At 34.8% G+C, this 18215-nt stretch overlaps 2 protein-coding genes across 2 annotated transcripts; one reads left to right on the top strand and one right to left on the bottom strand.

Moving 5' to 3' along the window:
• Positions 1-7339: 7339 nt before the first annotated feature.
• On the bottom strand, positions 7340-7855 carry LOC145569242 (uncharacterized). Its single transcript, XM_081628607.1, has one exon. The coding sequence runs from the start codon at positions 7853-7855 to the stop codon at positions 7340-7342; it is 516 nt and encodes a 171-aa protein (XP_081484733.1).
• A 7823-nt stretch (positions 7856-15678) lies between these two features.
• LOC145596805 (dehydration-responsive element-binding protein 2G-like) lies at positions 15679-18205 on the top strand. The gene is made up of 2 exons (XM_081653002.1): positions 15679-15871; positions 16878-18205. The coding sequence occupies exons 1-2, from the start codon at positions 15849-15851 to the stop codon at positions 17752-17754; spliced, it is 900 nt and encodes a 299-aa protein (XP_081509128.1). The 5' UTR covers positions 15679-15848; the 3' UTR covers positions 17755-18205.
• The last annotated feature ends 10 nt before the right edge of the window (positions 18206-18215 follow it).

The following is an 18215-nucleotide window of genomic DNA, read 5'->3' on the forward strand; positions in this document are numbered from 1 at the left end:
GTTAATACAAAAAAAAAAAAATTGCGGGAACGACTATTGCCACCGGTTAACCGGTGGCAATACTTGATTTTGCCACCGGTTTTGAACCGGTGGCAAAAGCTTCAGTTTATTGCCACCCCCCAAATGACCACCGGTTCAAAACCGGTGGCATAGGGGGGTTTTGAACCGGTGGCCAATTGATATTTTCGCCTAGTGAAATAATCATGTTAACAATAAAGCATAATAGCAAGATCCTAGGCATGATACTAACAATATTAATAAAAAAAACCCTAGCATGTCACTAAACAATAAAAATCAAAGCTTTAACCCTAACATGATACTAACATGCTATTAGGAAAGAAAAAAGCTTAGGAAGCATCATAGAAATCATAATTGATTTATATTTGATATTAAAATTATAGTTGTTACCCTAAACATGATACTAGGAAGATCAAAACGCCCTAACATGACACTAGGAATCATAATAACAACCTAGACATGATTTCTATATCCAAATATCAATAGATCAATTAAAGCACTTACTTGGATGTCTCGTATCTCTTTCTTAAAACAAAATACATACGTTAGTAACTTCAAGGAAAACATAAAATCAAAGAATTAAATTAAATAATTGAAATAGAGAATTAAGAAAGTTTAGACTAGATTTGGGACCAAACCCTCAGAAATATCAAACCTTTCACGTGTAGGGCAAAGGCAACTTTGAACTTGGCTAGGTGTGTCTAGTGCTAATGTATGAGGAATTTTGTTTGTAAAAGGTTAGGCTAGAAAGAGAGAGAGAGAGAATCAAGAAATTCTTGATGAGAGTTGTTATTGAAAAAGGGGAGATATGACCTCTATTTATAGAGAAAAAAGAGGGTCGAAGAATAAGAAAAGAATACAAATTCGAATCGAAATAAAACTCGATGGACAACAGTTTTTGCGGATTTTGTTTTTATCATATCTTTTGATCTAGAAGTCCAAATAAGGAATATTATATGTCTTTGGAAAGCACTTGAAGTGTACTTTCCAACCCAATTATAATCAGATTAAAATCTTTTGTAGATAAAAAGATATGGCCAAAATAGTGGAAGGGTGTCAATTTTGGATAGAGTTTCATATCTCATTCATATCTTTTTCGTTATAGCTCGGATTTAATATTATAATATATCATTGGAAAGATAATTTCAAGATATATCCAACCATATAAAATCTGGATAAATATTATTAGGCACAAAAATAAAATCTGAATATATTTTACTTTGTACAAAACAAGGATTCTAAAAAGGAGTAGTTTTATTCAATTTCAAACTCTTAAAAACATAATTATCAATCCTAACTCCATTAGGATTTAAAAGAACCTTCTAGAGTATTCTAGAAGACTATAATTAATCCTAATAGCTTTTGGAATGATAATTAATAATAGACCCTCCTCTAAATCATTGGGCCGCATATAAAAACCAAACTGGGCCCAATTTAGTATTTTGACCATAACTTCCTCATTATTCATCGGAATTGGGCTTATAATATGTCGTTGGAAAGGTTTTTTCAATCCCTATCCAACTACACTATTATTGGACCCTTATCATGTACCAAACTAAATGGAATGTATGTTTTTCAAAAATAGGGTAAGAAAAGAAATATTTTCAAAAACAGAAAGAAGATATATTTTAATAAAAACATCCTCATCACTAGACTTTTCACTCTTTCGCTTTGTTCGATAATCAAATGACGTGAAAGGTATTCATTACTGGGTTTGGTTTTGGGGAGACACATTTGGGTGTCTACAATTATCTAATTTCAAAAGTTGTTATTTTGATAATTATCCTTAATTAAAGTTGTTGATTTTGGATAAGTTTGTTAAGATTTTGAACAAAAGATTCTATATGGATAATAATTTATTAAATAATAATATTATCCCATAATTATTTTAGGATGTAATTGATTTAAAATTTTGTGATTGGCTAGTAATTAGGATAGAATTTCCTAAATTTGTTAGGATAATCTTTGAGGATAAATATGATTTATCTTTTAAGATTAAAATAAGATTTGATTCTATCTCATGACTGTAGGAGTTTATAGGTACTACGCAGTGGAGATAATATGAATCATATTCAATTAAGCACCTAATCCCAAGAATCACATGCATAACACACAAGACACATAATCATACCTTTGAAGCGTGAATTCCACGTAGCTATTCGACAGGCAAATTAGGGAGAGAATAGAGCCCCAAGTGTTGCTCCTCTACTTAGTCCACGAGATTCGAACGAGTCGTCTACCAATACTAGATTGGTTGAGTGATTGAGGAAAACCGCGATCACCACCTTTTTGAACAACCGACCCCCGCACGAACCACCACCACCACAAGACACCACCGTGCGCCGAGGAGGAGGAGAGAGCCGTGTGAGAGAGGAGTATGAGAGGGGTAAGGTTTTGTGTTTTCTAATTAGGGTTTGATCAAAATGATCAGTTAATTGCTTACATACAAACCCTAGGAACCTAGTCTATTTATAATCCCATTATAATTAGACTAGGGCACGAAGCCCAAAAGCCCTCTTAATCCCATACATGGTCGGCCACCTAGAGTGATGAGGCCCATGATGGGCCTCGTCCTCTAATTCTCGATCTAGCCCCTTTGTGTGACCTTATAAGATCCGTCCAATTGGGCTTTGGGCTATTTTACTAGTCCAAAGATCGTTAGTACCTCTAGCTATGGCAAAACGACGACCCAAATTTCCGGACTTAATTATCTCCATAATTTGATCCAATTATATATCTAGTAATTGCACACGACGAAGACATAACTCCTTCAATGACTAATTTAAAATATACGATATTTTATTGATAATCATGAATAATATATGATATTATCTAATTGCATTAATTAAAATATGAGATATTTAGATGTCATGTTTCCTTAATTGTGAACATTCGATGTTGTAGTTTAGGAAAGCATGATGAGTGATTTATTATGTGGCAATTTTATAATATATGATGTTTAGTGCTATATTATGACTAGTATGGCCCACTAGATTACTAAATACGATCTGCGCATCGTGATGTATTTTTGTAATCTTAGTACGGTCTACGTACCGATAAAGTATTTTTGTAATTTTATTTCATTTTATTTAAGTAGTAGATAAAATAGAGTAAAATTACAGGTTGCAGTTAATCCAAGAAGCTAATGGAGTGAAGGCCCAAAGGAGCAAGGTGGATAAGATCCATGAAGGTTCAAGTAGGAGCTTTTTGCTTTATTAGTTTAGGATTAAGGGGTCATACTATGTCATGTTTTTTAATTATGCATGTTAGATTTTATTTATGTTGCTTGATGATGCGCTAGAGTTCACTAAAATAATAACAACATAATAAATCTAGGTCCCGGTAATATTGAGGTAGCTTTTCCAATCAAAAACCCGATGAAACCTTCGATATTTATGATGGGTTATGCCAAAGCAGGGTGTCATATTATATCTTTGGGGAGTGGGGGTAAGACAAATTTTACAATTTTGATTGGTTATACTCAACAAGCTGTTACCTGAAGAGTTTAGAACTTTGAAGCTAAGAGTAATAATTAAACATGTGATGGGTAATTATTCAACTAAGAATTACAAAGAGTTGTAATCAGTAAAGAGTTTACTCACCTTGAAAATGTAATACTTGATGGTAGGGCCAAAGTCCGGTCATTTATTGCACAAATAAAGGGTCTTGGAATCATTTTATTCAATATGAATCAATTAAAATTGAATAAATGTTTTAAAGTTGCCAATTTAATTCGCTTATGGCACTTTAAATTTATATTAAACATAATTGAATTTTGTGTTTACTTATAAGTAACATGTCGTTCTGATTTAATTGTTATATATAAGATCTCCTTGATTGAAAATATAGCTGAGAAACGTTCTCGAAAGGTTAAAAGATAATCTATAAACCTATATTCCAATTTTGCTAAGATGGTTCTAAAAGGCAAGTTTTAGAAAAACCATGTCACATGTCTAAGGTTGGTTTTATTCAAAATGTTTGAGTAAAATGCCAACACATCTTCATCATTTTGAAAAGTGTACTAAGGATATGATGAGATGGGATCGGAGGTACAAACCCTCTAAACGACAAGTATAGAAGTCCAATAAAATCTCTTATCTTCAATATGATTGGATATAAGAAAATGATAGGAAATCTTTATGAATAAAAGTTGATCAAATGACGTTATTCTTCATCCATTTTATATAAAGATTTAAATAGTTGATTAAACTTTAATATGAATAATGATTGAATATACTTAGCAAAATTATGAAAAGTGCTTAAACAAGTTAAGCAAAGCATCATTTTGAACCTAAGAGAAATGTTCTAAATGGTTCAAATGGGAAAGGTTTAGGAATATATTAGGATTGCATTAAGAAGTTATAGGCCAAGAAATGCAAACAAGTTACTACTTCTCAAACCTAGAACTACTTACATGCTAAAAGTTGTTATGAACAACAAATATTTCAAATTAAATGGACCAATTCCAATTGATTAGAAACTACCTCAAATAGTTGGAAGGTAAAAGAATGGAAAAGTTCCAATTTAAGAAGTATATTATAGAAATTGATTTAGCACATTGCTACTTTTTGGACATACGATGTCTTGTTTAGATCACTCATTGCACAATGTGGCTGAACTAAAGGAAGAAGTTAGCTAAAGGAGGAATAAATCTACAAGTTTAGAAGAAAATGTTGCTACTTCACTAGAAGAATCTACAAGTCTGGAAGCAAAAGTTGCAACTTTACAAGTAGAACCTATATTTCACCTTACCTTGTTATTGGCTATAATTAAATAAATATTATTCATTCTTGCCAAATCAAAACACCATTCAATATTATATTAGTAATGACTAAGCATCGGAGATTCAAAAACGTGGAATAAATGTTATTCTATGCTTCATTGAATCATAATATGTTTTGAATTGCTAAATAGGATCAAAGTTCTATATGATAGAAATAATTAAACCATTTCTATATATAAATTGTCTCTAATATGTCAATTAATTCGAATGAAAAATGAACATTGCATGCGGAAGATCCAAAGGGATGGACTTTCAAAATCATTAGATTATGAATCTATTGATTTATGTAAATATCATTCTAATTTGAAAGTTTTGACAAAGTCACCATTTAGAGAAATGATGATGTGAACTCAAGGTCGAATACATATCGATGTACAAAAACCAAAGGGTTCAAAGGCTAGAGACGGAAAATGAAACTTCACTTGTGATATGATCAATAGTTGTGCTTAGTTGAAGCATGGAAGTGAAGATTTTGAAAAGTTCAAAATGTTTAGTATGAAGTTCACTATCAACTTGACAAGATAATGATTACATTACAATATGATTGTAATTGTGAAAATTTAAGTCAAGACATGTACTTGGCAACACATTCAAAATATTGTGATATGATCGTAATAATGAGAATTTAAGCCAAGACATTGATAAACATCCAAGAGTTGTGAAATCCTTTTACAACAAACTCCGAAAGAAAAACCTTGTGAAGTGTTTATGAAAGGAGATATCAATCTATATGAGATACATTTTGATAATGGATGTAAATTACCTATCTTCCAACCATTGTTCAAGGGATATACTTTTAAGATAAGCTACAAAACTAAACAAAAAACTACTTAGGTCAAATCAAAATGTAGCAAAGGTTTCAAATGTGATATGGATAAGAAAAGTTCTTATTAAGTCTTTCTACAAAACAAGGAACACAAGTTGTATTAAATCGTCTGATGCACGTTTGATTCCTATATAGAGCACGGGATAATACTACACAAACCATACTTAGCACAAAATGTTTGTTGCTCAAGTAGGTGCCCTTATGGAAATTGTTCCAAAAGGTCAAGTGGGAGTAGTATAAATCTCGAAAGAGTTCGGGAAAAGCAACAAACAAACGTGGTTCAAACCATGATTGATTCACCCTATGCTAAAAGTACCTCCTCAAAAAGGCAAGTGGGAGTATAAGAATCTTGAAAAGTTCGAGAGCCTTGAAAGCAGTTCAAGAAAAGCTAATTCGAAAATCTTGAAGAAATTCGAGAAGTATTTGAATTAAAGCAACTATATGAGCATGATTCACCTCATGTTACAAATGAAAACACGTGGTCTCATTAAGTGTAATGGGAATAATAACCACGTGTCGAAGGTAGTACATTCCAAGTGCAAATCCTCTATTGTCGTTTCTCATTGAAAAATAAACAAAGTTGTTGAATGAGTTTCAATTGTTGCATAAAACCCACAATGATGACTAGCATATGTAAAACTTAGCCAAAGAAATATGATTTCATATTGACCAAGAGTTTTAAAATATTTATTTTGGAACATGATGATTATGCAAGTAATAAAGGTGATTTGACAAGTTATGACTCCAAGTGGTTTAAAACCATGAAATCTGAAATAGATTCTACGAAAATTTCACCAAATACCACTGAGTTTAAACAAAATTCACCAAATACCATCAACTTTTTTCAAATTCACCAATTACCACTCACTTTATACAACATGTCACAAAATGCCAAATTTGTTAACAGACGTTAGCATGTCGTTTGTGTTAGTTTACTAATTCACCATATACCATTGTTTATAAACTTTAATTCACTATATACCACTCTGATAAAATTTATTTCACCATATACCCAAATGTAATAACGGCTATATTTTTTTTTGAAAAAATTAGTCGTTGCCATTTTGACGGCTAGTATGTGTTTAAAAGAAACATCCTACAGAGGTTTAAAGCACAACCACACCTTATTTAGTTTGCAAAGATGTCCACACACTCTAATTCTTCATCTTCTTGCTATGAATCTTCGTATGTGAGAGTGTCAAACAAAGTGTGCTCATGTGGAAGGAAATTTGCAATTAGGAGCTCCGATTCGGCAAAAAATCCTCAAAGATTGTATTACAAGTGTGATGTTTGCAATAAATTTAGATGGTGCAAGGGTCATATTGAGCAAAATGTTGTTTCGTCTTATGAATGTCAAAGTCGGCAAAGCGTTGATGCACAATTTCATAGAGATGAGACTATGTTGAAGCAAGATTTGAAATAAATGAAGAGAAGACTAGTACAATAGAAAAAACTAGTAAATGGAGCAATAAAAGTAGGAGTAATTATGTTTTTAATCATTGTATTTGTAGCGTTTAAATAAGTTTTTCTTGTACACAAAAAAACTAGTGCTATATGCACCATCAATTGCTCTCATTTGTTCTTATATAAGTTTGTTGTGCAAAAACAGATCAGATGTATGCCTAACAACCAAACAATGTTTAACATAATTAGTTGTCCAAAAAAATAAACTGTTACGCAAAGACTTTCAAAAAAAGCAGCAGTAGTGAACTTCAAGGAGCTTGTGTGTCAGCCTTTCTCTTCTTCCCCCTTGTGTTAGGTTGCTCAGATCCGCTGTCAGCTTGTTGTTTCTTTTTTGCAGCTTCTTTCCTTGCGTTGCAGGTTAATGCATTATGTCCCAATTCCTTGCATAGGCTGCACTTGTTGTTCTTATATCTTTTTCCCTTCCTAGCTTCATTAGGGCCCCTCCTTCTCTGTTTTGTTGGTCTCCCTGCACTTCTCTTGACTGTAGGATGGATATGGTCTCCATAAGTCATTTTATATGCTGCCCCCTTGAAATATGCAGACACAAAATCAGTTGTTTGTAGTCTCTGGTTGTAAATCACCCTCAGACCATGTTTGCAAGGTATCCCAGAACCTTGTCTTTTCCCACATCCACATGTCATAGTCTCAAGTGTGACAAGGAACTTCACATGCCCATCCCTGACTTCAAACTCTTCACCCCCACAAGTTGTCACATGACAGAACCTAGAGTCTTCACTCCTTGACTCTATAATACCTTTTTGCATACTCTGTTAGTTGAGTAGGCTCCATGTCAATAGCTTTGTCAAATCTAGCTCCAATCCTCTTCATACACCAGTTTCTCACAGCTAGTTTACACCACACATCAACACAAAAGCCAAACACCATAATTAATAACAAGCTACAACATGCTATGTTGAGGAAATCAAAGCAGAGGAGAGGAAATTTACCTTCCAATAATGTCAAAACAGGCATATCTCTGTGTGGTTGTGTGCATGAATTGAATGATTCCACAAAGTTAGTTGTGTTATGATCACAACAAACCCTTTTGTCAAATGTATGGACTGACCATTGCTCCTCGATAGCTCTAAGGTACTGCTCTGCTTCTACATTATACTTCTTTATTTTGGACATTGCCTTTTCAAAGACATACTCATTGTAGGCATTGGCACAACCCAGAACAAGTTGTGAAAGGCAGTCTCACTCCAGCCTTTGTTCTTGCAGTTTGAGTAAAGATGCTGGCAGCAAATTCTCCTTGTTGCTCTTGGAAAAACCTCAAACATAGCTGAGTCAACACCCTTCCAAAAAAAACATATTAAGTAGTTAGTTTTTCCTTGTAACATGTAAACAAAAAACAGGACAAAAGGATTTCTAGTTGCTTACCCTCATTCTGTCACTAATAAATGTCCAGTCATCTTTTTCACATCCATGTTGCTGAAACAAAATTTTGAGATTCCTGAAGAAATAGGCCCAGCTCTCCCATATGCAATGACAAATATCTCATTGTTGTCATCAATTCCTACTGCAGTCAGCATTATGCCCTTATAATAGCCACTAAGATGTGCACCATCAATGCCTATTATGGGTCTACATTCGCCCAAGAAACCCTTCACCTGAGCTACAAATGAGATAAAACATGACTTGAATCTAGATCCTTCATTACCATTGTCAATCCAGGTAATTAGTGCATGGGATCCTGGATTAGTTGCTTTAATCATCTCAACATACTTGGGTAAAAGTGCATATGATTCAGCAAAACCCCCATGAATTTGCACCCTGGCTAAGGCCTTGACTTTGTAGAATAACCTGAGCTTCACATTAATCTTGTATCTTTCCATGCAAACTCTTTGCAATGAATCCACTGGAATGTCAAGATTTGCTTCCAAGTCCTGCATCAAGTGTCTTCATAGCCATGCTGATGACACCATGAGATTTTCTTCAAGCCTCCCACAAGTGGTGTGCTCCCCTTCCAGCTTCTTGATAGCCCAACTGACTTTATCAGTCAGAACTGAGGCATGAATCCTCCATGTACAGGTATTAATCAGACAACTTGATGTGTATCTTTGACTGTCAGCATAGTCAACTGAGACAGCAAAGCCCTCTTGTATGCAATAGTCCCTAAACACCTCAAGGAACTGTGTTTTGCTCTAAAAATTTAGCCATGGCTCAAGGTGAATAGACCTAAATGGTAAATGAGACCATATTTTGTCATTCTTATACATTTTGTCTAACACATGGCTGCCATCAAGATAATCCTCAAATGTCTTGGATGGAATATTATCAGCAAGGTCTTCCTCTTCCACAATGAATTCATCATCATGGTCCAATTGCATATCCACTTCATCTTCTGTGTCTGATGCCACATAATCCTCATCTTCACTATCTTCTGAACCCATCCTATCAGAAGATTCATCACTCTCACAAACAGTCACTGGTTTCTTATTCCTAGTACCCACCACCCTCCCTGATCCAGCACCACTCCCCCCTTTCTTTTTCCCTACAAATGTACCATACTTATTGGTTGTACTCCTAGGCACCCTCCACTCACTTGATTTAATTCTTGTCTTCCCTTTGCTTGACCCACTCCCATCAGTCCTGGGTGGATGTGAAGGTTGATGAGATGGGGTAGGTTCCCTGAGTTAAACTGAAGGTTGATGAGATGGGGTAGATTCCCTAGTTGGAGAAGGTATTGGTGGTGTAGGATGTCTAACTGGAGTGCTTGGTGGATTTGGTATAGGGTTATTTGGTGAGTGAATAGGGGTTGGTGTTGGTGGTTGATATTGTTCTTGGTCAGGATCTGTAGGTGGTGGTGTAGGATCCCTAGGTGAAGAAGGTTGTTGTGTAGGCTGGGTAGACTTGTTCTTTTTCTTCCTAGGTGTCACTTTCTTTCTCTTAGGAGTTTTTTTTGTTGGAGTTGGAGTAGGTTCTTTGGTTTTTTCAGTTGATGTTGGTGTAGGTTGTTTATGTGGGGGGTGATTCTTTTTGTGATGGCTCAGGTTGTGATGCTCCAGGGAAGATCTCATCAGAGGCTGGAGTGTTAAAGATTCTAACATAATTAACCCTACTGTCCTCTGCATCCAATACAGGAACTTCTACAGCTACAGTGAATTGCTCCTGTTCTCTAAGTTGTCTCTCAGCTTCTTCTTTCTTTGCCTCTCTCCTAAACCTATCAACCTTTTCTTGTAACCTTTTTGCCAAATTAGCTTCAGCAGACTTTAAAACCTATGATGGTTCATCTATTTCCTCAATGAAAAACTCAATCTCCTCTTTCCCTTCATTCCATTCCCACATTTTCAACATAGCCCCATCATCCACCAACTCTAGCCTACAGTTAGTTCTAGGTTTATTAACAAACATGGTGAATGATTTAGGAAGGTAAACATTGTGCTTAACTGAGTCCTCTAACATGTACTCAAATAACTCCATCAAATTAGTCTTAACAGTGTCATCCACCCTAAAAACAAAAGCATCACTCCTATAACGAGCTAACAGCCACAATGCACTCATCCTACGAAACAAAATAATCACATACAACAATTCGCATTAAATCACAGCAAAGCAAAACTAACACTATAGCAATTTCGCGAAATATACCCACCATCACATGCAAATACACACTTTCTGAAAAAACCCTAACCCTAAATCAATTTCGCAAAAAAAAAACAAAAAAGAAAAAAAAAAAAAAAAAAAAAAAAAAAAAAAAACATAATCAGAACTCAAAATGAAGATAGAATAACAACATTTTACCTTATGTAAGAGAAATGTACCCCGCTTCCTGAGTTGGTTGGAATTTCAGTCACAATCAACAAAAAACTTCAGCCATCGACGCGATCTTGCGATTCTGGTTCAATCTGAAGCGCTCGAGTACTTTTCTCCACCAATAACGCCTAAAATCTTCAAAAGATTGAAGATTTTTTTTATCAATTTTAAGGGTTTAAGTGTAATGAATTACAGAGAGTGCGAGAATGGAGAAGATGAAGCCAAGGGTCAAGTTTTTCGAACTGTACTGTGCTTTTTTGGGAGAGTCAATGCTTTAAATGGCATCATTAAAGAAGTAAGGGTAATTTAGTAAACTAACACAAACGACATGCTAACGTCTGTTAACAAATTTGGCATTTTGTGACATTTTGTATAAAGTGAGTGGTAATTGGTGAATTTGAAAAAAGTTGATGGTATTTGGTGAATTTTGTTTAAACTCAGTGGTATTTGGTGAAATTTCCGTAGATTCTAAGTCTGTAAGATAGTGTATGACACTTGATTAATTTGCCTAATTGGGTGAAACCCATTGTAAGCAAAAAGACAAGAAAGAAAAACGTTTTCTAACTAAAGTAAAGACTTGTTAGAGGATTCAACAAATTCATAGTATGACTATGATTACGATGAAACCTTTACATTAGTCATGTTGCAAAGATCTATTAAATATACTCTAATGATTTCTACCTTATAAGATTTGGTAGATGGATTTCAAAACGCTTTCTTGAAATTGTTCATGAAATAAGATTTGTATGTATATGATACAATCAAAAATTTGAAGATCCAATAATCCTAGGGATGCATGGCATCATGGAGTAGTGTTCTTAATTTTGTGATTTAATCAAATCATTTGATGTTCTCGTAAAATGAAGAAAAGGTCTTGTATATACAAGATGTTTAGTGGGAGCTATGAAATCTTCTTGGTTTAGTACAAAGAGCAATTATTCGTTGCTTGAATAGTCAAGTGATGGTTAATGCATTTTGTATGAAAAACCTTGGAGAGGATGATGAGTACATTAGGGTTTCAAGATCTATAGAGATAGGTTTCGAAGGATGGTTGAGCTTGGTTAATAAGCTCATATTGATAAGATTCTTATAAGATTCAACATTATATTGAAAGGAGTTTCAATCCCGTAACATGGCACATTGATTAATGATTTAATGCTTTGAGAAAGGTTGCTGAAATTAAGGTTTTGAGTGATACTCCTTATGCATTTTGCAAAGGATGCATCATGCATGTCGTGGACTATACTCGTCTATTTGATTCACGTGTTTTAAGAACAAGTGATTTCAATCGAAATCCAATGTGATGTTGGAATACAAATTAGAAATTCCTAAGTTCCTTGCGAAGGGGGCAAAGGAAAATTCTTAGTGTATGGAGGTGAATATTATTATAAATTTAGAAATTGCAAATTTATGTTTATGAGAATGTCTCATGAACTCTACTTACTAAACCCCTTACATGACCAAGGTATGAGAGTCATACTAAGGTTCTTGGATTGAAGCAAGTTATGTAATTTAAGTTGTGTATGTTTTGAGAAAACATGTCACATAAATAATACATTAACTTGTAGAATTATATTTATCAATTGAAACAAAGTTTCAATCTTATTTAATTATGGTTTTGATATTAAATAAAATGTCCAAAATAATTATGAATTGATGGGCTCATCAGGTTGATGACCTGGTGAATGAAACCCCACAGGTGAACTAAATTCATACATTTTTAAAGTTCCTAGTTCGGAATCATTAAAATGGACATAAATGATTTCTATTAATGGACTAGCATGTAAGATTGATTGGATAGCACAGTTTCATGGGCTAAAGGAGCGTAGTGATGCTCGGTTAATCACATGGATATGCATGAATGATGCATGATCGAACTATAGACCTACTTTGAAGTTCAAGTATAGAGCTTTCGGATATATTAGTGGATTCCTTTGACATGAGTGGAACATTGATTTCATTCAATGGATGTTATGGCTGTGGTGCACTCAAACGTGTGCCCGTAACTAGAGATTATAAAGGGTGTTTCCCGGTTATTTCAGAAGTTGAGTGGGAGCTCTGGTTGCCACAAGATTGGATTGAGTCTACCTATTTAATTAGGAATATGTCTTGGCCCCTTGAAGAGGGAGAATTCAGAAAAATGCATGGTCGTGCTCAAATGGATTACATATTAATCATTTGTTTTGTGAATCTAACTCAGTTTTTCAAGAAAAGATTTGTAGATTAATATGATCCCGACATGAGATGCAATCATATTATCAAATCGACACACATTGACTTAAGGAAAATGAATATTGCGCACTTGTCTCAGAAAAGTGAGAGATTGAAGGAATTGTGTATTCGATAAGTGCAATTACTAGATATATCAAGGATCACTATTATGGAGATAATAAGTTCGTTCTCTTGGGTCTTCATCATCTGTTGCTAGACTATGAGCGATGATCTTTGGACTAGTCAAATGGTCCAAAGCCCGCTAGAATAGATCCTATCAGGTCACACACAAGGGTATTGGGTTAAGCAAATTAAAGGTCCATTAATGGGCCTCATGAGCAATTAACTAATCACGAAATGGGTTGGGCTAGCATAATTAGATCAGAATTAGGTTTTGGGCTTTTGACATGGGCTCTTATTTAGAGATGAGATCTATAAATAAGACCCATGCCTATGGTTGCAAAAAAGCAGCCATAATCAACTTACAGTAGATTTTGACATCAAGGCAACCAATCACAAAACCCTAATCCTCTCTCTAACTCACGACCCTCACTCCCCTCTTCATCCGTACGGCCGTCCACCCCTAGGTGGCGCGTGTGGTGTTCGTGGTGGTTCATGGCTGATTTGTTGCTCGCTCTTCTCCGTAGAAGGTCAATTAAAGGGTTCAATTGCAACTAACTAGCATTAGTGGAGGTCTTAATCCGTGACCGTGGACCAAGTAGAGGAATCACGCTTGAGGTTTTTTATCTCCCATTGTTCTTGCTCGATCGCACGTGGAATCACGCTTCAAAGGTATAATTACTTGTTCTTTATGTGTTGTGCATTAGATCTTTAGATTAGGTACTGTATGAATATGATTCATGTTTTTTCGCAATTAGTACCTATAAACTCCTACATAAAGGTGGGATTATTAGATTTCATTTTTCCTAAAAGAAAACATAGGAATTATATTCCATTTAAATTACGAAGTATTTATCATGACTCAAATACCCATTATATTAAATCACCTTGTGCCCTTGTTCGTACATTTCACGCTTGATTTTTACTTGTTTAATTTATTTTACTAGGAATAGAAACAAAATTGACATTTTAGAATCTGTTAAACAATTAAGGCATGAGTCGGGACTTAGGCAACATACATATTCTTAATCCTTACATGAAATTGGTCCGCTTTGGCATGACTTTGTCGAAAGTCCGACACGACAAAAAAATGTGTCGATGAGTCGTGAGCCGTACATAATTATCATTTTTGACATTTTACATAAACATAACACGAGTACATCGTTCCAATCCGCACCAGCCTAATTTTTAACTAATTAACAAAATGTCTAAAAACTGTCAAGGAAACTCGTAGACACATTACTGGCTTACTGCACACAAACCAGGTTGTGCATTGGTCTTGTTTGTAAAAGATTGACATGACACAACTTTTTTCTTAACTCGTTTCATTAAGAACATGAAGAATCTAATTAAAAATATACCCCCCCCCCCCGGGCACAAAAGATGAGTGTTAGGCTGATGACAAACTTTGTAACAAACAACATCTACCCAATACCAAACGACATCCTAACCCAAATCATACCGGAATCCAAAACTCTCCAACCCTAATCCAACCCTAATATGACCAAGTCCATTGTTCGATTACGAGAAAGCACCCTACAAGAAATTATTTTCCTCTTATAATTAGTTATGATAGACTCTAATAACGCTTTGTTAGCATTGATTTTTGTTTACATGATATTACTATGATATCAAAATACTTTTTCATTAATACCGATAAAAGAAAACTGGTTTGTTCATATCATTAGATCTCTTTGGTGCCTTGCTGGTATTAATAACTAGATTAAACCCCGTGCAAATGCACGGTTGTTAAATAATTCTAATGACAATAAATTTTACCTAAAATAATGGATATAAATATTATAAATACACTTAGTAGTAAAAAGTATGAAATATTGTTTAAGAAATTAATTAAACATATAATAGTTATAATGGGCAATTTGTTTTGTAAGGACATTTATTTTAGATTTTATACAAACTAAAAGTCATAATTTAATTACAATAAGTTTTTTTTAGTAAGTGGTTTTGGAGGGAAAACTTTTTATAATATTTTGTCAAGTGTTCTCTAAGTTTCGCCTTTAGTATAATGTAATTGATGATTGATACCATCTAAATATATCTTATACCAATGATGTTAATAAAATCATCGATTACTTTAATTATTAGAGACTGAGAAATGCTCAGGCATCCTACACTCATCAACACCTTAAACTCACACACACACACACACACATCCTAATTGGTGTATTGTCATTTGAGATTTGATCACTTAATTCTTTCATTATTCATTCATTCATACGAGTACTAAAACCGAAAAAAGACGGCTTGGCCTTTCACAACAAGATTCTGACTAAAGAGGATTCTAGTCCAACAGAAGGACTCAGTGAAGAAATGAACACGTGAGGGTGGTGAGGTGTCGAAACAGGGATACGTTATAGTGTCCGATTAATCCTACAAACATGCCACGAATCATACCAGATTTTTCAGAGGTTGTTAAAATCTTATACTTTTATGACATTTTTGCCCCTACACTATTTCTATAAATATCTTATTGCATTTCACCCTTTTCCTGCTGCCTTTTGCTTGCTATTCTAGGGACATTTCTTTGCATAAATAATATTTCTAATTTCTTGTGAGTAATTTAAATTAATTATTTTCAATTTAAAGGAAGATTTAGAAAAACAGGGAAATTTCAGATTTTTCCACCATTTCAATTCTTATCAGCTACAAATGGAGTCCCAACTTTCTGAAAGGTCAGTTTATCATCTTATATATGCACCCCAATTTTCTGTTATATATCTTCTTGTTTTTTTTAAGTATATTGCTATATATCCATGTTGTTTAGTTCAAATTACAATATTAACATGACATGCTATTTAGCTATCTTCTTATAAAGATTGTCAAGGGTTTGGACATAGGTTAGAGAAGACTAAATTTGGTAATTTAGCAACAATATGTGAATTGTTCAATTCTTTAATGCAAAAAAAGTACCATTCAAGGTCAAATGGTCCTTTTCCGTGAATATGATCCTGTTATAATTCAATTAGGATCAAATCTAAATTTTCTCCCCTTTTCTTTTGCGATTAAGTAGGTGAACCTGATCACATACTAGTTCTGTAGGGGTTAGTGGCGAATGCATGTAAGCAAGTAAGGTTCCTTGACCCCTGACCCCACTAGAACATGTAAAAAGAATTTATCACATTAATGTATTTTGACCCTGTTAAATATTTTTTTTTTTTTTTTGGATCTGTTAGTAGTTGGATTCAATCTTAAATTTACTATTGTTAGGTGGATACCCTCTAGTGAATCTCGTCCCATACAACTTCAATTTGGATCCAATCTGTTTTTTTTTTTTTTTTCTTATCATACGGGGGAACTCCTCACGCAAAGTTTTTTCCCATCTCCACGATAGTATACGTAGATATAGAAATTTTATTTGCTCAAAGTTGTTGCACTAAGTTGGTGCTTAGGAAAAATATGTAGCTTAATAAGTTTTGTGCTTGGATTTGAGCTAATGCTTGCTGTATAGGATAGAGTATTACTTTGCGTATTGTTAGAGTAACATAGTATTTGTATTACGTATTAAACTGAATCTTCATTTTCCTTTATCCGCAAATACTAGTATAATGGTATAAGTATGCTTCATACGAAACCCTTGAGCAGATTTCATGGAAAATTTTCTTAAAGAGTTTCATTTTTCATCAGTATGATTTGCCTTTTAAGATATGTGAATTGGTTGTTCTATATGGGTGCTTACAGGACATATATGAATGCACGAAGACGGCGCAATGGCTACAACTCTGTAGCAGAGATTATAGAAAAATGGAAAATCCAAAATCAACATTTTGGTTCAACCGTAGAAGAACTGAAGAAGAGCACCCGAAAGGGTCCAGCAAGAGGGTCAAGAAAAGGGTGTATGCCGGGGAAAGGCGGTCCTGAAAATTTGGGGTGTACATTCAGAGGAGTAAGACAGAGGACTTGGGGCAAATGGGTAGCAGAAATTCGTGAACCCATCAATAACAAATCTACAGGATATGGTAACAATCAACTAAGTAAGCGTAGTAGAAGGTTGTGGCTTGGTACTTTCTCTACCGCCGTAGAGGCAGCCTTGGCTTACGATGAAGCAGCCAAGGCTATGTATGGCCCTTCAGCAATCCTCAACTTTCCTCTTCAGAGTGAAGAGCATGAAGATCAAGTTTTGTACGGCTCAAATATGCAATCAACAGCTTCCGAGTCTACTGAAGGGTCAGAGCATTACAAAGGATTCAATGAAGAGCTCAAGTCGCCTTGTGTCTCCCAAGTGACAGATGGTGGTGGAGCTAAAGAAGAATCTGCGATGGGATCAAATTCGAGTAACGGGAGTTACTTGAATTTAGGGTTTGATTACACCCATGACTGGGTGATGGAGCCACTAGATGGGTTTGGGGGTGGTAATTATGGGCTGAAGCAAGAAGATGAGTATGAGTTTGGTCAGCAGGGATTATTTTTCAGCGACTTTTTGTTTCAACAAAGCAAGTCATCAGATGTAATGCCGAGCTACAAGATACAGCAGCCTTTGAGTGGACCTTTAGGAATTGATTTTATCAGTTCTTCAGATTTTTTAAGGCCTAATACCAATCTTGATGGTCTACACTAGAAGGCAACAACACAGGCAAAATTGAGCTCATACCATGAGGAGCAACGTTCAATTACGGTTTTTTTCATGCTTAAGAGTTTTTTTGGGGCTGCTTCCCGCGATTGAGTAGAGGAGTTGACCAAAGTTTCACTTTTTAGGATCAATAGATTAAACTTGGTAATAAGGTTTGGTAATGCAAAGGATTGAAATGTGTTGGGTTTTTACCCTTCTCTGAGTTGGAGAGGTTTTTTTACCACATAACTGGTCCTATTACATGAAGGGGTTATAACACCCGGCTTACTATTGTTCAACTGTTCTCTTTAATTTCAAAGTTTGTATCTGATTTTGTAACATCAGCAACCTTTAGCGATTAGATCATGATAAACTTAAGTGTTGAATTAGCGATGTTTATAGAAGGCCACATTGAACATGAACAACGATAGCTAGAACTTGATCTCACGTCCTGATTCCTGAATACCACC

The sequence above is a fragment of the Chenopodium album genome, chromosome 2 (assembly GCF_948465745.1).
Source record: "Chenopodium album chromosome 2, dcCheAlbu1.1, whole genome shotgun sequence".
Taxonomy (NCBI): domain Eukaryota; kingdom Viridiplantae; phylum Streptophyta; class Magnoliopsida; order Caryophyllales; family Amaranthaceae; genus Chenopodium; species Chenopodium album.